This window comes from Neovison vison, chromosome 4 (assembly GCF_020171115.1).
Source record: "Neovison vison isolate M4711 chromosome 4, ASM_NN_V1, whole genome shotgun sequence".
NCBI lineage: Eukaryota > Metazoa > Chordata > Mammalia > Carnivora > Mustelidae > Neogale > Neogale vison.
Genome location: NC_058094.1, coordinates 68,219,081 through 68,242,432, shown reverse-complemented (window position 1 = coordinate 68,242,432; position 23,352 = coordinate 68,219,081). Strand labels below are relative to the sequence as shown.

At 36.7% G+C, this 23,352-nt stretch overlaps 1 protein-coding gene across 1 annotated transcript in view; it reads right to left on the bottom strand.

Annotated features, from left to right (window-relative positions):
- The window catches only part of ARFGEF1 (ADP ribosylation factor guanine nucleotide exchange factor 1), a 158,069-nt gene that overhangs the window by 43,062 nt on the left and 91,655 nt on the right, over positions 1–23,352 (bottom strand). The window contains exons 15-22 of the mRNA XM_044245495.1: positions 22,735–22,846; positions 22,186–22,391; positions 21,838–21,922; positions 16,421–16,592; positions 7,789–7,940; positions 4,075–4,203; positions 3,031–3,189; positions 2,642–2,792 (exon numbers count right to left, since the gene is read on the bottom strand). Of these exons, the coding sequence (XP_044101430.1) occupies positions 2,642–2,792; positions 3,031–3,189; positions 4,075–4,203; positions 7,789–7,940; positions 16,421–16,592; positions 21,838–21,922; positions 22,186–22,391; positions 22,735–22,846 (1,166 nt within the window). The remainder of the gene's footprint in view (positions 1–2,641; positions 2,793–3,030; positions 3,190–4,074; positions 4,204–7,788; positions 7,941–16,420; positions 16,593–21,837; positions 21,923–22,185; positions 22,392–22,734; positions 22,847–23,352) is intronic.

The following is a 23,352-nucleotide window of genomic DNA, read 5'->3' as shown; positions in this document are numbered from 1 at the left end:
TTTAAAAAAATGCTGTGTATCCTTAATAATTAAAAGTTTCGGGGCGCCTGGGTGGCTCAGTGGGTTAAGCCGCTGCCTTCGGCTCAGGTCATGATCCCAGGGTCCTGGGATCGAGTCCCACATGGGGCTCTCTGCTGAGCGGAGAGCCTTTCCTCTCTCTCTGCCTGTCTCTCTGCCTACTTGTGATCTCTCTCTGTCAAATAAATAAATAAAATCTTAAAAAAAAAAAAAGTTTCATGTTTCCAAAAAGTGGAAATACAGACTTGATATCAGTCAGAAAGTCAGATAAACATATACTCAGCCCCATTACTGTAGTTATGTGGAACACTAGAAGGTGGATGCTATCAATAAAGGAAGATATTAATTTATTTTTTAAAGACCATATATATACAGAATGTCTGGACTACATCCTCTTCTAGCCTAAATTCTGACTATAGCATCCCGCTGAAGAAAACATCTGTTGCCTGAGTAAATGACAGGGCACAGATGGACAGGGATGGACATCTGCCACACTGGGCTAGCTGATAACCAATGAGATAGCCTGAAGGGAAGACTCTGCCCAACAGGGGCCAAGTCAACAGACTGAATCCCTCTAGGATACAGACTCAAAAATGAGAGACCTAATCAATCAGGAATGAGTGGAGAATGGAGAATGCCAAAAAGAGAAGTAGATGACATAAGATGAAATCTAGATAAAGCCTGAAAGAGAAGTGAAAGAATATGGCTGGTTGCTTGAGTGGCTTGGAAGCCTGAACTTTTAATTTCACTTCCAGATCCAAAAAGTATTTATTTTTATGTAAATTCCATTTTCCTGAAGTGAGAAGGCAAGTCATCTCATATTCTTACAACTTAAATAGCCCAACAATAATGATCAAATTAATTTTACTTTCAAGTTTATGAGGAAACATTATCAGCAAGTATCATTTCTCTTATTTGACTAAAACCTTTAAAAGATAAAATACACCACCAGTATTTTATTTTTAGTGTAACCTACTTCTATTACTTGCCGAAGTTAAGCCCTGGCAATTTGCACCTGTCATTATTTTAGTCTTCTTGTACTCCTAAGGCCGTGTGCAAAAAGAAAAATGAAAAAAGGGGGGGGCTCAAAAGTTACTGAATCAATCAATGCACATTCATTTCACTTGTTGGTAAGTATTTTTCATCTGTATCTCAGACTTCCAGGTGATACAAGTCACTGTAAATGTGCTCACTGGTTCTAAATCCTGCTGGTAAGTTATTAGGTCTACACCTTCACATCCTAAAACCACCACATCTAAGATCCAACTGGGGTAACAGAATGGCCCTGCTGGCTGCCACGGCTGAACTATCACTAAGAAATAACTGTCCCCAGTCCAGCTTGAAGCCACACATGTTCCTGTGCTGCTTCTTTCCCTATGGATCAGTTTTTCAAACTTGGAAGGTTTTTTTGATTTCCTTAAAAATTTTTACTGTGAGCAACAACAGAGAAATCACTAAAAGATAAAAAGATAGAAAATATCCAGAAATATGGTGCTAGAGTAGAAACCTTAAAAGGTAAATATTCCTAGATCTCATCTCTTTCCCTCTTTTTAAGTCATGTCTCTAAATTTCTTGGATGTAAGTGGGGTGGGGAAAATGGCTAGAGAACAATCCACAAACCATTAATATACCAGCCACTGTGTGAAGTCCATTTATACATATTCTTATTTAATCCTAAGACCTCTATAAGTAGATATTACTATTAGTTTGCAGAAGTGGAAACCAAAGCTCATAGAGTTAAAGTAACTTGCACACAATAAGGAAGATATACGAAAGAATTTAAACCCCAAAGTATGGTATTCAAAGCCAAAGACAGTCTTAAATGTTGTTTCTTCCCTGGTGGTACTGTTTCCATTTATGACTCAAAATCTAGTGTCTTTGGGGCTCCTGGATGGCTCAGTCATTGGACGTATGCCTTCAGCTCAGGTCATGATGGTCCCAGGATTCTGGGATCCAGCCCTACATTGGGCTCCCTGCTCGGCGGGAGGTCTGCTTCTCCCTCTCTCACTCCCCCTGCTTGTGTTCCCTCTCTTGCTGTGTCTCTGTCAAATAAATACAATCTTAAAAAACAATGTACTGTCTTTAGATCTTCTGTAGCCATTCTCACCAGTATTTTCCTTTGTTCTACTGGGTTAAATCTGGAAGTTCCTGGCCACACTGAGCAGATAAGGAACCATGGGAAAGTTTCTATACCAGAGTTTTGTTAGGACTGCATAGTGCCTTTTAAGAAATCTGAATGTGAATGCCTTCTCCAGTTGCCCCAACTATTTATCATCTTATACAAGCCTTCACTCATTTAAGTTACCTGCTTAGTGTTGAAAATAGGTCATTTTAAATTGTGCCTTTCTCTTATTCCCAACTATGAGATTTAGAGTAAGGGCCACTTAATGTTGCAAACTAGACCAGGCAAAAATGGTCTTCACGGTCTTCTTCCTTTTCCCATAAGGTTAGCCAAAGGGCATTTTATTATCTTCCTCTAATTATATTTCATTAATTCATTATTAATTCATAATTCATTAATAAAGTTATTCATTATTAATTCACAATTCATTAATAACGTTATATATATTGAACAAGTTAATAATCTCTGATACGTCATAAAAATAATTTTTAAAATTCTCACCTAGCCCCAGACCCACAAATTCATCAGGAGCCTGATCTTTTGTTCCAGTAAGAGATCCTTCTCTGCCCCGTACTGTTCCAGAAATGTATCGAGGTTTCACTCCAGTTCCTATAAGCTGTGCAAGTTCCAACTGACTGATGCACTTCAGAATCTTCATTATTTAGAAAAAATAACAATTCCAAGTTAAAAATGATTACAAAAATACTTAAACATACAGAGCCAGGATTTAAATATAGGCTACATTATAAATCATTATAAAAAGCTAAATAAACATATCCTGAATACACTAAATTTTTTCCCAAACACTTTAAGCATGTCAGTGAGTAGAATATTAAGCATTAAATCATTTTATAAACCAAACTGCAAAGTTGAAAATGAAGTGCTTATACCTCATGCCATGAATTTCCTAAATAATTTCCATCTGTATGAGCCACAGTGATAAGGGTTTTTATTGTGTCAATGTTCTTCTGTTTCATTTCAGTAATACCAGAACTCACAGTAAGTAAAGTAAATCTTGCTAGTGCCTGGACATATGCATCTCTTTCCAGCTATAAAAAAGAGAAAAGTATACTTACATTATTACAAACACAACAGAGTGATCCCTAATTCCCTACTAACAAACTGTTTACTTGTTTAGTAAGTTTTTAACTGACAAATTACATACCTCAAACTATAGTGTTTTAAGATGATAAAATAAAAAAGGATGAATTTCTAAAATCTAAACACAATGGAGATGTCAAATTAAGATGAGATTTTAGTGACAACAAATGAATTCATGTAGTAAAAAACATTCCTGGAGAGCTTATGTTTCAAGTACTGTGCAGACTGGCAGAAACATAATTTATAAATGTGCTCGTTTTTTCTCTACAGCGAGGCTGTGCTTTTAAAGCCATAACATTCATAAATAAATGTGAAATGGGTTTTGGGTTTTTTTTAAAGCAAGCAAGCTTTGGCTAAAATTCATTATCAGACAAAGTATATAAATTAGTAGAAGGGCTTGGCTTCATGAAAATTAAGATACTTGGTTCTTTTCAAGGTAACTTTTCTTAGGTTTAAGTGAAGTTATAAAGTAATATATAAAAGCACGTAAGTATGAAAAAATATGCAGTAAGTATGAACATGCAACATATTTAAATAAGATATTCAAATAAACATATAGAAATTCAAAGTCTTAGAAACTCTGGCTACAGCTAATATTCCGCAGAGAAAAAAAATGCTAACCAAAGTTGCTATGATGATTCCAGATACATCAATAGAGAACCACCTCTTCTGTCAGTTTCTTGGAAAATTAAACATTAGATTCACTTATAGTCCATCATAAACTTGAAATTAGTTTTTGGTAAGTCAAACATCAAAAAATAATTTTAATTATAGCCATGACATATGTAATTTATGTTTTCCAGACTGGCTACAAAGGCAAAATTCTTTGTTACCTGAATGCTGAAAATGCATGCAATTCTGATTGCACATCTTATACCTTCCAGGCAAAGAGAGGCTACTTCAGTATCATCACAATCTTGCAGACCCACACTAAACGCAGCCAGAAAAGGTGTCCAAGCCAACTAGAAAAATTAAAAATTGAAACTATATCATGACTATCAAGTGATAATTAAATTTTATGATAGTAATACATTGATATTTCTCAAAGCTTCAGATAATAAATGATTTGAAAAAGTTCTGGGGAAAAAATGAGTTTTTTTGGGGTAAAAAGTACATAATGTTGCCTGGGCTTAAATAAGTGACAGATAGGAAGACAGTAAGACTACAAATTCAGTAGAGGACCTCAGGCATATTTTAGGAAGAGAATCTATAAATTATTCACATCAATAAGTAGTGGAAACTGTCACTATTCACAAATGATATGAGTCTTAACCCTACTTTCAGAATTCATCTCTCCCTGCAAGATCTGTCCCTTGCAGTATTTCAGATTTTATTTCTAAGAAAATTCTTTTAGTCATTTTTCTACTTGCAATAATTACATTATTCTTTTTCCTTTAAGCCTGCTCCCTGGACATCACTTAGACTTACTTCTTTTATAGTCAAATATTTTACCTTGAAATATCAGTGATATGCCTGGTTCCTTGTTGGACAACACTTAAAAAGTCTAGTTCAATAAAATACTTCTTTGTTACACACTGTGAAAACCAACAAATACCAACTTTTACCAGTAGGTAACAGTGAGTACCTAATGTAAACCAAACAAAAAGGGCTACTTTAGACCACTGAAAATTCTGACATCAAAACATATGTGTATACATTGGTGTATGCTTGTCTAACTTTTAATTGTCTAATACGAGCATTTGTTGCTTTTAATAGGTTCTAATGAAACAAAACTATATATCTATGTAAACATAAAGAGATTTATACCAGTGTACTGTAAAAATGACAACTGGAATTTTTAAAAAAGTAAAGTTTTCAAGATTATTAAGAAAAAACATACCCAAAGGATTACCCAAAGCTTTGTTTGTAACATCAGAAAGTTCAGAAGTATGTAATTCCTAAGCAAAGGAACATAAGCCACAGTACCTTCTTTCTAGTCCTAGCTCTGCCACTTAATCTCTCTGAACCTCATTTTCTTCCTCTTTAATACCTGGACTGCCACTACAGAAAGGTGTTTTGAGAAGCATATGAAGTACAGTACTTTTAAAATATGAAGTACCACATGGAAGTAATAAATTACATGTTCTATTGTAAGAAAAGAAACAGCACATCTATTCAGAAACCTGTGCAATATTTATACAAGAGAAGTATAAATGCTTCTTAAGCCAGTGAAAAATGTGTTTAACTCCACTAGGAATTAAAGACAATGATTCCTCCTATCAAACTACACCTAATATCCAGGGGTCAGTGAAATTATCCATTCATACTGAATATGCCTTTGGAAAATACAATTTGGCAATATTTAAAAAGATTTTTAATAATATTTAAATCCCCAATATTGTATCACATCTTAGAAATCTCTCAATTTATTCTGCTACTTAGCCAACGCTTTTTTACTGAACACTTACTATAAACTAAGAATGGTGCAAGATATTGGGAAAAGTAAACAGAACACAGTCCCTTGCCACATGGAACTTAAAATCTAGTAAAAAGATAGATACTAAACTCTAAAATCAGTAAATACATAAACACAACAGTTGTAAATACAATGAAGAATAAGCATAGCACACTATGAAAAGGGACCAATTTTGGATGGTGGGGGTAGGATAGACCTGTCTGAAAAGGTAACATTTTAAAGCTGAAACCACTTGGGCAAAGAAAGAATGGGCATTCTAGACAAAAGACAGCTTGTAAGAATGCTCAAAGAGAAAATAATTTAGTATGTTCTAGAAACTGAAGGAATGCTATGACTGCAGCCTAGTCACACTAGACAAAAGAAATCTAGCAATGAGGCTGGAAAGGCAGGTGGAACCAGACCACACAGGATTGCAGATGTGGGTGTGTTAGTTTCATTATAGTATGCAAAGTTAGTGAAGGGCCTTAAGGAAGAAGGCAACATTTCATTTTGTATTTTAAAATGATCATTCTGGTCTCTGTAAATGGATAAGAGGAGCACAAAAACAGACATAAGGATATCAGTTAGGACACTACAATAATAAGAGAAATGAGGATGTCTGGAGAGGTTAATGGCAGTAGAAATGACAGTAAGAGGGAAGATTCTTAATGTTAGTTTAGAAGATGTTTAAATAAACTAGAACTAATCTAGAGAATAAATAATAAAAGCTATTTATGAACAATTTTTAATGATACAGGGAAATACTTATTATGTGAGAAATAGCAAGATACGAAATTCTACACATAGTATGGTCAAAATTATTCAATTAAGATTTAAGAGGTGCCTGTTAAGCATCTGCCTTCAGCTTGGGTCATGATCCCAGGGTTCTGGGATCGAGCCCCGCATCGGGCTCCCAGCTCAGCAGGAAGCCTGCTTCTCCCTCTCCCATTCTCCTGCTTGTGTTCCTCTCTTGCTGTCTCTCTCTCTGCCAAATAAATGAATAAAATGATTTTTAAAAATATTTAAAAAGCAGTATTTATATAAAAAAGTAGTATATAAACTATCAACAGAAGTTTTTTTGAGTGATAAAATTATGGCTGGTTTCCTCTGCTTTTTTTTTCATTCTACACCTCCACCAACCAAAAACATTTGAGAATAAAAAAAAAAATGAGACTATTCAAAACAAAACAAAAAGGTGCTTTATAAAAAATGTCTCATAATAAGGAGAAATTGTTTCTTGTAGTATTTTCTGTATTATTCCAAAAGACAAGGCTAGTCATACTCCACTATTCCTTCTAACAATGCCTCCCCTAGGTTCCTCTCCCCGATTCCACAATTCTTCAACAACTTTTGGAAATGACATTATCACAAAGAAGTTGAAATAGAGGTAAAACTATAAAATTTTAGAGCTAAAAGAAAGCACAGAAATCTTGTAGTCAACTTTTACTGCCCATACATATATATACTTAATATCTGAATGAGAACTCAAATCAAATCTTTAGCCTCCACAAACCATCCTACCACACTGTCCCACAAATTGGAATGTACTTTACCCCTTTTTTCCCTTTTCAACCTCGACTAGACTTTCCTTGTAATCCTTATTGATTCACTGCTTGCTTACCCTTGCATTTTAGAGAAAGGACAGGAAAAACGAACAGGAAAATGAAGAAGGAATAGGCAATCAAATTTTAAAGAACCAGTAAGTATCATTCTTACTAGATCAACCTATAAACACAAATAACACTTGCTTTTCTTCCTCACTCTACTCTTTGCACTGCAGGTATACTCGGAACCCTCATGTGAGTTCCTGGTCAGAAGTTCAAGATCACTCTGAAATTTAAGGTTACTCCAAAGGTTTAAATAGAGCTCATTTGGAGAAAACCAGGCCAAATATGAATGATCATTCTCTGAAAAATTCTCTTCTTCTCATTCTTATTTCTTAAGGTATACACTCATTAATTGCTAATAGTGTATACCTTTTCTCATTCTTTTTAAGAAAAAATTTCTATCTGCTATATCCTAAATAACATTGCTTTTGCCTCCAGGTCTACACTAATGGGCTATAATTACTGTTATTTCCTTAACTAAAAACACACTGAACAAAGTTACATATAAATGTAGACTGCAACCAAAAGTTATTAGTACCTCTTACCTTAAACATGGGTCTCACATGCTCCAAATGTGTTGCACTTGTAAAAGGTGCCTGAACATGGCTCACAGCTTCCATGAGTGCTTTTGCTGTCTTGGCCATCTGTTCCATTTCTAAGTTATACAGAAGCCTTCTTTGTTTTTCACTGGCTACATCTGAAATAACAAACACTATTAGCATTTAAGATAAAAAGCATTTTACATGTCTTTTTTACTATGAAATAATAAATACCATCAATTAATATTAATTAGGTATAGTCTTAAAAAGCTATACACAAAGTACATATAAGGTGTGATTCCATTTATATAAGAATATTCAGAGTAGGTAAATCCATAGAAAAAGAAAGCAGACTGCTGGTAGCCAGAGGCTGGTGAGAGGGAGGGAATGTTAAGTTTACTAGGTACAAGGGTTTTATTTTGGGTGATGAAAATGTTTTGGAACTAGACAGAGGTGGTGGTTGCACAACAATGTAAATATACTAAATGCCACTGAACCATTCACTTCAAAATGTTTAATTTTATACTACATGAATTATACCTCAAAAATGGGGGGAAAATTCCTGAACTAAGAGTTGGGGTAAGTGGAAGAGGAGTCAAGATGGTGGAGAAGTAGCAGCCTGAGTCTACTTCAGGTAGCAGGAGATCAGTCAGATAGCTTATCTAAAGATTACAAACACCAACAAATCAAATGGGAGATGGAAGAGAAGAAGAACAGCAATTCTAAAAACAGAAAATCAAACACTTTCTGAAAGGTAGGACTGGCGGAGAAGTGAATCCAAAGCGAGGGGAAGATAGACTGCGGGGGGAAGGGCGGGCTCCAGGCAAGCGGAGGAGCAACAGAGCACAAAATCAGGACTTTTAAAAGTCTGTTCCACTGAGGGACATCATTCCAGAGGCTAAATGGAGGTGAAGCCCATGCGGGGTCAGCGTAGCCTCAGGGGCCGCATGGTCACAGAAGAATCAGGGGTGTCTGAGTGTGGCAGAGCTTACAGATATTAGAACGGGGAAGCCGGTTACAGAGACAGAACCAAGGAGTGAGCTCTCAGCTCGAGGTTACCTTGAACCAGTCATAGGCTCGGTGAGCTCAGAGCGCGGCTGGAGGCCAGGGAGACGGGAGTAATTGGGCACTATTCTCTGAGGGTGCACTGAGGAGTGGGGCCCCAGACTCTCGGCTCTTCCGGGCTGGAGACCAGGAGGCCGCCATTTTCATTCCCCGCCTCCAAAACTCTACGGAAAGCACTCAGGGAACAAAAGCTCCTGAAAGGGCGCCTGGGTGGCTCAGTGGCTTAAGCCGCTGCCTTCGGCTCAGGTCATGATCTCAGGGTCCTGGGATCGAGTCCCGCATCAGGCTTTCTGCTCAGCAGGGAGCCTGCTTCCTCCTCTCTCTCTCTGCCTACTTGTGATCTCTCTCTGTCAAATAAATAAATAAAATCTTTAAAAAAAAAAAAAGCTCCTGAAAGCAAACCTGAGCAGATTACTCAGCCCGCCCGGCCCCTGGTAGGGGCGGTGCAATTTTGCCTGGGAGAAGGACACTTGAGAATCACTACAACAGGCCCCTCCTCCAAAAGATCAACAAGAAATCCAGCCAGGACCAAGTTCGCCTACCAAGGAGTGCGGTTTCAATACCAAGGAGAGCAGAAGAATTCGGGAGGAGGAGAAAGCAAAGCACGGATCTCATGGCTTTCTCCCTATGATTCTTTAGTCTTGCAGTTAATTTAATTTTTTTTCTTTTTCAATTTTTTTCTCTTCTTCTGCTAAATTTTTTAAAACTTTTACCCTTTTGTTTTTTAATGTTTTTTAACTAGCTTACCTAATACATATGTATTTTTTCTTTTTTGTATTTTTTCGTTATTCGTTTTCTTTTTTTAATTGTTTCTTTCCTTTTTTTTTTTTAAAAAAATTCTTTCTGAACCTCTTTTTATCCACTTTCTCCCCCCTCATGATTTGGGATCTCTTCTGATTTGGTTAAAGCTTATTTTCCTGGGGTTGTTGCCACCCTTTTAGTATTTTACTTGCTCCTTCATATACTCTTATCTGGACAAAATGACAAGGCGGAAAAATTCACCACAAAAAAAAGAACAGGAGGCAGTACCGAAGGCTAGGGACCTAATCAATACAGACATTGGTAATATGTCAGATCTAGAGTTCAGAATGACAAATCTCAAGGTTCTAGCCGGGCTCGAAAAAGGCATGGAAAATATTAGAGAAACCCTCTCGGGAGATATAAAAGCCCTTTCTGGAGAAATAAAAGAACTAAAATCTAACCAAGTTGAAATCAAAAAAGCTATTAATGAGGTGCAATCACAAATGGAAGCTCTCACTGCTAGGATAAATGAGACAGAAGAAAGAATTAGCGATATAGAAGACCAAATGACAGAGAATAAAGAAGCTGAGCAAAAGAGGGACAAACAGCTATTGGACCACGAGGGCAGAATTCGAGAGAGAAGTGACACCATAAGACGAAACAACATTAGAATAATTGGGATTCCAGAAGAAGAAGAAAGAGAGAGGGGAGCAGAAGGTATACTGGAGAGAATTATTGGGGAGAATTTCCCCAATATTGCAAAAGGAATGTGCATCAAAATTCAGGAGGTTCAGAGAACGCCCATCAAAATCAGTAAGTATAGGCCCACACTCCGTCACCTAATAGTAAAATTTACAAGTCTTAGTGACAAAGAGAAAATCCTGAAAGCAGCCTGGGAAAAGAAGTCTGTAACATACAAAGGTAAAAATATTAGACTGGCAGCTGACTTATCCACAGAGACCTGGCAGGCCAGAAAGAGCTGGCATGATATTTTCAGAGCACTTAACGAGAAAAACATGCAACCAAGAATACTATATCCAGCTAGGCTATCACTGAAAATAGAAGGAGAGATTAAAAGCTTCCAGGATAAACAAAAACTGAAAGAATTTGCAAACACCAAACCAGGTCTACAAGAAATACTGAAAGGGGTCCTCTAAGCAAAGAGAGAGCCTACAAGTGGTAGATCAGAAAGGAACAGAGACAATATACAGTAACAGTCACCTTACAGGCAATACAATGGCACTAAATTCATCTCTCTCAATAGTTACCCTGAATGTAAATGGGCTAAATGCTCCAATCAAAAGACACAGGGTATCAGAATGGATAAAAAAACAAAACCCATCTATATGTTGCCTCCAAGAAACTCATTTTAAGCCCGAAGACACCTCCAGATTTAAAGTGAGGGGGTGGAAAAGAATTTACCATGCTAATGGACATCAGAAAAAAGCAGGAGTGGCAATCCTTATATCAGATCAATTAGATTTTAGGCCAAAGACTATAATAAGAGATGTGGAAGGACACTATATCATACTCAAAGGGTCTGTCCAACAAGAAGATCTAATAATTTTAAATATCTATGTCCCTAATGGGGGAGCAGCCAACTATATAAACCAATTAATAACAAAATCAAAGAAACACATCAACAATAATACAATAATAGTAGGGGACTATAACACTCCCCTCACTGAATATGGACAGATCATCCAAGGAAAGATCAACAAGGAAATAAAGGCCTTAAATGACACACTGGACCAGAAGGACATCACAGCTATATTCAGAACATCATCCCAAAGCAACAGAATACACATTCTTCTCTAGTGCACATGGAACATTCTCCAGAATATATCACATCCTGGGTCCTAACTCAGGTCTCAACCGGTATCAGAAGATTGGGATCATTCCCTGCATATTTTCAGACCACAATGCTCTGAAGCTAGAACTCAATCAAAAGAGCAAATTTGGAAAGAACCCAAATACATGGAGACTAAATAGCATCCTTCTAAAGAATGAATGGGTCAACCAGGAAATTAAAGAAGAATTGAAAAAATTCATGGAAACAAATGATAATGAAAACAAAACAGTTCAAAATCTGTGGGACACAGCAAAGGCAGTACTGATAGGAAAATATATAGCGGTTCAAGCCTTTCTCAAGAAACAAGAAAGGTCTCAGGTACACAACCTAACCCTACACCTAAAGGAGCTGGAGAAAGAACAAGAAAGAAACCCTAAGCCCAGCAGGAGAAGAGAAATCATAAAGATCAGAGCAGAAATCAATGAAACAGAAACCAAAAAAACAATAGAACAAATCAACAAAACTAGGAGCTGGTTCTTTGAAAGAATTAATAAGATTGATAATCCCTTTGCCAGAGTTATCAGAAAGAAAAGAGAAAGGACCCAAATAAATAAAATCATGAATGAAAGAGGAGACATCACAACTAACACCAAAGAAATACAGACAATTATAAGAACATACTATGAGCAACACTACGCAAACCAATTTGATAATCTGGAAGAATTGGATGCATTCCTAGAGACATGTAAACTACCACAACTGAACCAGGAAGAAATAGAAAACCCGAACAGACCCATAACCAGTAAGGAGACTGAAACAGTCATCAAAAATCTCCAAGCAAACAAAAGCCCAGGGTCAGACGGCTTCCCAGGGGAATTCTACCAAACATTTAAAGAAGAACTAATTCCTATTCTCCTGAAACTGTTCCAAAAAATAGAAATGGAAGGAAAACTTCCAAACTCATTTTATGAGGCCAGCATCACCTTGATCCCAAAACCAGACAAGGATACCATCAAAAAAGAGAACTACAGACCAATATCCTTGATGAACACAGATGCAAAAATTCTCACCAAAATACTAGACAAGAGGATTCAACAGTACATTAAAAGGATTATTCACCACGACCAAGTGGGATTTATTCCAGGGCTGCAAGGTTGGTTCAACATCCGCAAATCAATCAATGACACATTAATAAAAGAAAGAACAAGAACTATATGATACTCTCAATAGATGCTGAAAAAGCATGTGACAAAGTACAGCATCCCTTCCTGATCAAAACGCTTCCAAGTGTAGGGATAGAGGGCACATACCTCAATATCATCAAAGCCATCTATGAAAAACCCACTACAAGTATCATTCTCAATGGAAAAAAACTGAAGCTTTCCCGCTAAGGTCAGGAACGTGGCAGGGATGTCCATTATCACCTACTGCTATTCAACATAGTACTAGAAGTCCTAGCCTCAGCAATCAGACAACAAAAGGAAATTAAAGGCATCCAAATCGGCAAAGAAGAAGTCAAACTCTCACTCTTCGCAGGTGATATGATACTATATGTGGAAAACCCAAAAGACTCCACTCCAAAACTGCTAGAACTTGTACAGGAATTCAGTAAAGTGTCAGGATATAAAATCAATGCACAGAAATCAGTTGCATTTCTCTATACCGACAACAAGACAGAAGAAAGAGAAATTAAGGAGTCAATCCCATTTACAATTGCACCCAAAACCATAAGATACCTAGGAATAAACCTAACCAAAGAGGCTGAGAATCTATACTCAGAAAACTATAAAGTACTCATGAAAGAAATTGAGGAAGACATAAAGAAATGGAAAAATGTTCCATGCTCCTGGATTGGAAGAACACATATTGTGAAAATGTCTATGTTACCTAAAGCAATCTACACATTTAATGCAATTCCTATCAAAGTACCATCCATCTTTTTCAAAGAAATGGAACAAACAATCCTAAAATTTATATGGAACCAGAAAAGAACTTGAATAGCCAAAGGATTATTGAAAAAGAAAGCCAAAGTTAGTGGCATCACAATTCTGGACTTCAAGCTCTATTACAAAGCTATCATCATGAAGACAGCATGGTACTGGCACAAAAACAGACACATAGATCAATGTAACAGAATAGAGAGCCCAGAAATAGACCCTCAACTCTATGGTCAACTAATCTTCGACAAAGCAGGAAAGAATGTCCAATGGAAAAAGAAAGCCTCTTCAATAAATGGTATTGGGAAAATTGGACAGCCACACGCAGAAAAATGAAATCAGACCATTTCTTTATACCACACACGAAAACAGACTCAAAATGGATGAAGGACCTCAATGTGAGAAAGAATCCATCAAAATCCTTGAGGAGAACACAGGCAGCAACCTCTTCAACCTCAGCTGCAGCAACATCTTCCTAGGAACATCGCCAAAGGCAAAGGAAGCAAGGGCAAAAATGAACTATTGGGATTTTATCAAGATCAAAATCTTTTGCAAAGCAAAGGAAACAGTTAACAAAACCAAAAGACAACTGACACAATGGGAGAAGATATTTGCAAACAACACATCAGATAAAGAGCTAGTCTCCAAAATCTATAAAGAACTTAGCAAACTCAACACCCAAAGAACAAATAATCCTATCAAGAAATGGGCAGAGGACATGAACAGACATTTCTGCAAAGAAGACATCCATATAGCCAACAGACACATGAAAAAGTGCTCCATATCACTTGGCATCAAGGAAATACAAGTCAAAACCACAATGAGATATCATCTCACACCAGTCAGAATGGCTAAAATTAACAAGTCAGGAAATGACAGATGCTGGTGAGGATGTGGAGAAAGGGGAACCCTCCTACACTGTTGGTGGGAATGCAAGCTGGTGCAACCACTCTGGAAAACAGCATGGAGGTTCCTCAAAATGTTGAAAATAGAACTACCCTATGACCCAGCAATTGCACTACTGGGTATTTACCCTAAAGATACAAATGTAGTGATCCGAAGGGGCACGTGCACCTGAATGTTTATAGCAGCAATGTCCACAATAGCCAAACTGTGGAAAGAACCTAGATGTCCATCAACAGATGAATGGATAAAGAAGATGTGGTATATATACATAATGGAATACTATACAGCCATCAAAAGAAATGAAATCTTGCCATTTGTGACGATGTGGATAGAACTAGAGCGTATCATGCTTAACGAAATAAGTCAAGCGAGAAAGACAACTATCATATGATCTCCCTGATATGAGGAAGTGGAGATGCAACATGGGGGGTTAAAGGGGTAGGAGAAGAATAAATGAAACAAGATGGGATTGGGAGGGAGACAAACCATAAGTGACTCTTAATCTCACAAAACAGACTGAGGGTTCCTGGGGGTAGGGGGGTTGAGAGAAGGGTGGTGGGGTTATGGACAGTGGGGAGGGTATGTGCTATGATGAGTGCTGTGAAGTGTGTAAACCTGGCGATTTACAGACCTGTACCCCTGGGGGAAAAATATATTATATGTTTATTTAAAAAAAAAAAAAAAAAGAGTTGGGTAAGTGGAAAACCTATGAGAAGGAAATAGAGTAGGTATAAATCTGGCACAGTGGAAGAACTAGGGAAACAACCAAAATATGGGATGGGAAAATATGAGGAGACAAGTAAAAGGCAAGGGCATCCTTGGACGACACAGGCTTGAATGATGACTCCCGAGTTAACAAGAAACCAGTGGCCCGAGCATTCCGGGATGACATCAATATTTCAGTATACCTACAGCCTTCCCATATCCTGCTTCTTATTGATACTCTACCACCATGGACAAAACAGGACAGAGAAAGGAGGGTAAGAAGATGTTTTATTACGGGTCTAAGAAAAAAACAGCTAAGTCACAGAACTGGCATCTACTTAGGTGTGAAAATGAAGTCTTGAGCAATATATTTAACAACGTTATAAGCAGAAGAGCTGAAAATAACACAACCAAGCAAACTGCTGATTGGTACTGGACTGCAAAATGAGCCAAAGACACCAGTTCAAGATTTGGCTTTGCCACTTTTTGGGTTTTAGCTGTACAGATTCAATATAAAGTTCTTTACGTTATACTCACAGATTCTATGATTCTAAGTTTCCTAACCTCTCTGGACTTCAGTTTCCTCATCTATAAAATGAGGGGAGTACAAAAACTCCTTAGAATCCTCTACTACATTATTCCAAAAGATAAGGCCATTTATATTTCACTATTCCTTCTAATATGTCCCTAGCCCCTGACTCTCATAATTCTCTATCAACTTCTGGAAATACACGTATCACATAGGCTCTTGCTCCTCTCCTGGCAACAGAATTGTGCTACTGCAATCTGTTCTGTGACATAAAGCTTGAGATTTCACTTCCAGGTGGAGTGCTCAGAAAGGCAGGAGTCTTCTTTCCATATTACATATTCTTGAGCTGCTATATTCTTGAGCCACTACCCTCATCTTATTTTTATAGTCAGATTTTAGTTCTAATTTAATCACCACTGCCCACATGTATAGCATGTCTAGAATGGAGCCAAGCCTACACTTGGCTTCCCATGCTGGTTACATCTAGGACCTCTATAATGATATAATTTGTGGTGCATCTGAAGGAGTGATTTCCAACTCCATGAGCTCCCTCACAATCTTAACCTTCCCCAAATCCTTGACTCACTCCTACTTCCAGCTTATGTTTATGTATAGCAATAGATGAACAGATAGAATTGTGTTGCTTATAGACGACGAGGAGGCAGAAAAAGACTGAGAGCTGAAGTCAGACTAGCGGGGCTGCCAAAGTTGTCTTGCTGATGTCCAACTACATGCTGAGATTTACTACTAAACTGACAAGTATCTATTAAATGCACATGAATCCATGCATATTATACACTTCTATTTTTACTCAGAATGTGAAAAAAACATAATTAGATCAGCAAACTGTATAATACTTTTCATTAGAATAGTATCTGATTTTCTGTAAACCAAGTGAAAAACTCTTGGGAAACCTTATTTATCCTCCTGAACAATCAGACTTTAATTGATTTGGATACTTACTTTGCTTACTTGATTTTGTAGGGATTGTGAGTTCTTTTGTTTCTTTCATTGATATCTTTTTTCCAGCTATTTCATTATAGATAGCTGATAGGTACTCTTCAGGAAGGTCTTTACTGTCATTGATACCTCTATTCATCTTTATATATTGTTCCTTTGTCATTTTATTTTTAACCTAGAAAGGAAAAACCATTATAATTCTTAAAACTTACTTAAAAACTACTCCTATTTTAAGAATATGTATACTCTTAGGAGAGAATTTATAAATACTTTGAGGACAGGAAGGAGAAAATATTCAACATGTATTAAAATGAAAAAAAGTCCTAGAAAATGAAGGCAATACAGAAAAGACCTAGCCTGGCATATGCTAATACACCTTCTCAGATGGGCACCCAAGTAATTTATAGTAAGAAACAGGGAAATCAAATAATGAAACTATTTGTTTTTGCCCAAGATTTAAGAGCTCTAGCTACAGTCTTTAAAAAAGGACCATGACAAATATTAAAAACATATGGTAGTAAAAAGATTCAAATCTAGGGGTGCCCGGGTGGCTCAGAGGGTTAAGCCTCTGTCTTTGGCTCAGGTCATGGTCTCAGGGTCCTGGGATCGAGCCCCGCATTGGGCGCTCTGCTCAGCGGGGAGCCTGTTTCCCCCTTCTCTCTGCCTGCCCCTCTGCCTGCTTGTGATCTCTCTGTGTCAAATAAATAAATAAAATCTTAAAAAAAGAAAAAATTCAAGGGGCGCCTGGGTGGCTCAGTGGGTTAAGCTGCTGCCTTCGGTTCAAGTCATGATCTCAGGGTCCTGGGATCGAGCCCCGCATCGGCCTCTCTGCTCAGCAGGGAGCCTGCTTCCTCCTCTCTGCCTGCCTCTCTGCCTGCTTGTGTTCTCTCTCTGTCAAATAAATAAATAAAATCTTAAAAAAAAATATTCAAATCTTAGTTTGGGAAAACATAAATATGTTGTAATGACTTAAAAGCTGATTTCATATAACAGTGGATGCAAAGTAACAACTCAATTCATCTAAAATCAGATAACAATCTCCCTGACTCAGCATGGCAAACGAATGTTAGGTGATCCAGGTGAAATATCTTCTGAACATTCTGTCTTGTTAACAGTACTCTGAACAGGAATGTCCTGCACCACACCTTGATCAGTCTGTGAAATAATAATTTGTAGTTTATAAGATGTAGCCCTGTCACCAAACTTGAGAACTAGCACAGTCAAAATGTTTGTATCGCCAAAAGATACAGACTTATCTGGGAGAAACTGTTTGGGTCCATACTACCACAATAAAGTGAGTCAAATAAATTTTTTGGCTTCCTAATACATATAAAAGTTATATTACACTGTACTATAGTCTACTAAGTGTGCAATAGCATTATGTCTAAGAAAACAATGTACATACCTTAATTCAAAAATACTTTATTGCTAAAAAATACTAACCATCATCTGAGCTTTCAACGGGTCATAATCACTGATCACAGATCATCATAACAAATGTAATAGTAATGAAAAAGTTTGATATATTGCGAAAATCACCAAAATGTGAGAGACATGAAATGAGCAAATGCTGTTGGAAAAATGGCGCTGACAGACTCGCTTGATGCAAGGTTGCCACAGACCTTCAATTTGTAAAAAACACAATTATCTGCAAAGTGTCATAAAGTAAAGCAAAATAAAACGAGGTATGCTGACTACTTATTCAATTATATATATTCCCACCTTCTCCCATTAAAGAATTTAAGGCAACTCTAAAGATAAGACTCCTGTTAATTTATACAGTGCACATAATAATAAGCAAGCCATAACTTTAAAAACTCATCTTCAGTCAGCACTTTAATAAATAAATAAATAAAAGGAGGTCATTTCTCCTGGATTTCTGACAAATAATAAAAAACAATGACTCAGGGACACTAAAATAAAAGACCATACAAGTGCTGCCAATAAGACACTAAAAGAAGATTAACATCACCTGGAGATCTTGAGCATGGCATATTGTTTTACCATCATGCCAGAGACAAGAAGAAGTCTTGATAAAAATCTGAAGTAGCAGTACAATACACTTGTGGGTCTGGGTTGGGAAGTGGGCATGGGAGCTTTCAGAAGTGGGAGTAGGGAATACATGAATTTCAGATACCCTAAATAAACATATACATCTCAAACAGAACAATTCTGGCACAATGGGATTCTGAAAGTCAGATAAAACATAATCTTACTTTTCTTTTCCTGCTTATCTTTTATGGAACATTCCACTCTTTTGTTTTCATGTGCTTATATATTTTTTAAAGATTTTATTTATTTGACAGAGAGAGAGAGATAGCGAGAGAGCACAAGACTGGAAGTAGCAGGCAGATGGAGAGGGAGAAGCAGGCTCCCCGCTGAGCAGGGAGCCCAACTCAAGGCTTGATCCCAGGACCCTGGGATCATGACCTGAGTTGAAGGCAGGTGCTTAACTGACTGAGCCACCTACGTGCCCTTTATGCGCTTATATTAAGCTGTGTTTAGTTTCAGTGTTTAAGTCACTTCAGCCAGTTGTTACTATGATGGAGATTAATACACGCACAAAAATTAAATGTGTTCTAAATATACCTCAAGTTTTTAAAAAAATTCATTGATTCATACAATATATAAAAAATAGTCTAATTATAAATATTCTCAGTGAAAAAGAAACATAAATGATTTGGTTTAAATATTTTAACTCTGAAAACAAATAAGAATGAAAAGTCCTAGTTTTAAGGAATTCCTTTAAAGTTTACCTGTGTTCTTTAAAAATGATGTCATTTGTTATAGTTCATGTAATCGTGATGCAGTCAAAGCATATGGGGTCATGATTATGGGTTCAGTTTTCTAACTGAACTTTCCTTCATAGCAACTCATAAGCTCTTCGCTAACTGCAGGCTGCATATCAGGACATGATGCCAGCCAGCAGCATTCTAACAGGGAGTGGGGAGACTACAAGTAGTTACCACTGCTAGACCAGGACACCACGCACATGTTCTATGGACAGAAATAAGTGCCATGAAGACACAGAACTATTCTCAAGTAGTTGCCTAACTGATCTGTGTTCAGAAACTTTTAACAATCTGGGTACCATTAAAGGACATTAAAGGATGTTTCAATATTTCCTCAAAACAAATTTTACCAGGATGTACATATGTATGGGAAGATATGACATAGATGCATATAATGCTGAAAACTCATTTAAAGAACCAAATTCTTTAAAAATGTAACATTTGGGACGCCTGGGTGGCTCAGTCCGTTAAGCTGTTGCCTTCAGTCAGGTCCTGGGGTCCTGGGATCGAGTCCCACGTTGGGCCCCTTGCTCAGTGGGGAGCCTGCTTCTCTCTCCGCCTCTGCCTGCCACTCTGCCTGCTTGTGCACACTCTCTCTCTGACAAATAAATAAAATCTTTTTAAAAATTATAAAAGAAAAAATAACATTTTAAAAACAAACGGGTGGTAGTGTACTGATCTGGACCAAAACACCAGACAGAAAACTCTTGACATGAAGGTATTCAAGTAAGTCACCATCTGTAGACTGCCTTATAACACCATGGAAAAAAGTATACTGTGTAATATTAACCTGAAAGGGAGCTGCTTTAACTACACTCCCAGTAATATGCCAAGGGAAATTTTTATTTTTATCTGTTTTTTAAAAGATTCTACTTATTTCTTTGAGAAAGAGAGAAAATGCATGTGACAAAGCACAAGTGAGCATGAGCAGGGGGTGAGGCGGTGGTGGGGAGTGGAGGGAGTGGGAAGAGGGAAAAGCAGATTTCCTTCTAAGAAGAGAACGCTATGTGGGGCTAGGATCATGTGGGTCCTGGGATCATGACCTGAGTAGAAGGTAAGAGCTTATCTGACTGAGCCACCGAGGCACCCTGCCAAGGGCAATTTTTAAATGATTAAAATAGTAAATGACTTTTTAAGAAATGTCTATATAAAATCAAATCGCTGATAAATGCATAGTTGTTGCATGTAATGCAATGCTTAACAGTAATTCTGCATATAATTCCCATCATACATTTGATATATACTTTCCATATCAACCCTGCCTTAAACATCTCAAAACACACACACAAAAATCCCTATATTGCAAAATTTAATCTTAATCTTCAAATAAATTTTAATTTTTCCAAACCTCTAAGATTAGTAATAGTTTATTTCCTAAGAATAACAGATATCATTAGATGTTTATCCCTGAGAAGTATAAAGAAATTCTTGCAAATAAATGAATTTATAAAGGTAATTTTCCCCCAAAGATATCCACGTATCGTTCTGAAACAAAGTATAAAATACCTAAAACTTTAAAAATAATTTTTTTTGCTAATGGGTATTGGAAATCAAGTGACAGTTCCTTAATATTTAAGAAGGAGTTATGAATTTTAAGAGGGAAAATAATTATCTCAATATCCTAGATATCTAATATTTTAAAATTACTGTTAATTTTTAGGAGTAATGATATTACGGTTATATTTAAATAAAGTATGTGTCTTTCAGAGATATACACTGAAATAAATACAGATGAAATGATATGACACCTGGGATTTACTTCAAAATGATCTGGGAGATAGAGAGGATATAGAATGAATAAGACCAGCCATAGTTGGTAACTGTGGAAGCTGGGTGATGGGCACAATGAAGGATTCCCATACTAACCACTCTATTGCTTAAGTCTGAAATGTTTAAAAGAAAAAAAAAAAGTTTATGTAGTGTTTTTCCATTTTGTAATAAGTATAAGCGAAAGAACTAATACACATATTCTTAACATTTATCTTAAGCTTTATACAGCTATTAATCATGAGACAAATACAGACTTACTTTTCAGGTATCTGAAAGTCTAAATAGAATTATTACCAAAAAAAAATTTTTTTTTTAATATTTATTTATTTAGAGGCACCTGGGTGACTCAGTCAGTTAAGCATCTGCCTTTGGCTCAGGTCATGATCCCAAGGTCCTGGGATTGAGCCCCACAGTTGCCATGGGGCTCCCTGTTCAACAGGCAGTTTGCTTCTCACTCTACCTCTCCTCCCTGCTCATTCCCTCATGTTCTCTTGCTCTCCCAAGTAAAGTCTTAAAATTTTATTTATTTATTTATTTATTTTGAGGTAGAGAGAGACAGAGAGCACGGGAGCACACCTGCATGAGCTGGGGGAAGGGCAGAGGGAGTGACACAAATCCTAGCAGACTCCCTGCTGAGTGTGGAACCTGACACAAGGCTCCACCTCAGGACCCTGAGGTCAGTACCTGAGCTGAAACCAGCGCCCCCAGAAACCACATTTGTAAAATGAATACTACACCAAATTAAATACCCCAATTTGGTGACTGATTTCACCGAATAAGATTAAAAATTTCAACTTGCACTTATTGAATTCAAAAGAACTTATTTAATTTGTACTGTCTATTATACATTGTACGTACCTGTGGACTGTGAAGATCTGTGGTCAGCATGATAATTGAATAAGCCAAAACATAAGCAGTATCTGCACTAGCAAAAAGGGTTTGTCTGGAAAAGTAAGTGTATCAAGTTACAAACTTCTTTGTACAGTTGCATTTAAATAAATTATCTCAAACCTCCATAATTTTCTCTTGCAGGATTTATGTTCTAGCTCATATTATAAGTGTTTTTATGGAATAGTCTTATCACTTCTAGATGACAGACAATTTAAATTCTCTGGGTGTAAAAGATGATGAATCTTCTGATGTTCCCTACCATAGTGTCTTGGATATAGCTGGCAACAATAAATACTTGAATTTGATCTTTCTTACCCTTGGTTGCATTCAAGGTATCTTGCAGCAAACTTTTCCATCAACCGATCGATTTTCTGAGCTTCCCCTGGAAGACGGAATCCTTCCAGAAACATACGGAGGGCTGAAACAAAGTCCTTTCCTGAAAAGTCATGTTGGTCCACAAATGCATACATGACTTCTTTGTTAAATTTATCATTATCTCCCAGGAACTCACCCACTTGAGTCTAAAGAACAAAAGATAAAAATACTGATATCCTAATGAAATGTTACATTTGCCAGAACGACATTTAAAGAATAGAAAAATCTACAAGATTCACAGGTTTTGACTACATGGTTAACTATTTCAAACATGAAACTAAAAGTTAAACACACATGTTTATTATAAAAAGATATTCTTTTGAGTTTAGAAAATTAAAAAGCAAAATTAAGAATACCTAGGTTATTCTTTAATTTTTACTTACATACTTAGGAGGGCACTTTTAAAGGGGAAACAGTATCTATCATTATTAACTTAGAAAGGAGTTTTACAGAGAAGGTTAGAATTTTTTTTTTAAATGGTATTCTTACAGAGTCTAATCTTTCCTCTTGATGTAAGAATTGGGCAATATCTTCAGGTGTAGTGCCAAGCATTCCTTGTTCTTGGAGGTACTGTATTCCTCTCTTTGGTTTCTTATTAAATCTAGATGACGTTAAAGTTAATAGAAACATTAGAAACAGAAAACCATTTGAAAAGAAGATCTTAAACTACAGTAAATTAATTTTCTAATACCACTTAGAAAATAGGTTATTTTATATAATCAATGCATGAATATGCAAAACATCACATTATGCAAAGTTTTATTTTTCTTTTCTTAGAAAAGAGTCTGAAGCAAAAAAAAAAAAAAAAGAAGAGTCTGAAGCAAAAAGGCCATCTTTATCAATGATATGAACCATTTTACTATTTGAGATAATGTCATGGTGTAGATAAGCTCTGAGTAAAGATATAAATACTAAATACCTCATGCTTTTAATATTTATATTCTTCTTAATGCTCAAGTAATCTTGGTTCATTCCATATACACCCACTGATTAAGTCTAAGTTTTCTGCTTTTATATTTTTATTTATTTTTAAATTTTATTTGTTTATTTGAGAGAGAAAGAATGAGAGAGCAGGAGCATTAGAAGGAGGAGGGTCAGAGGGAGAAG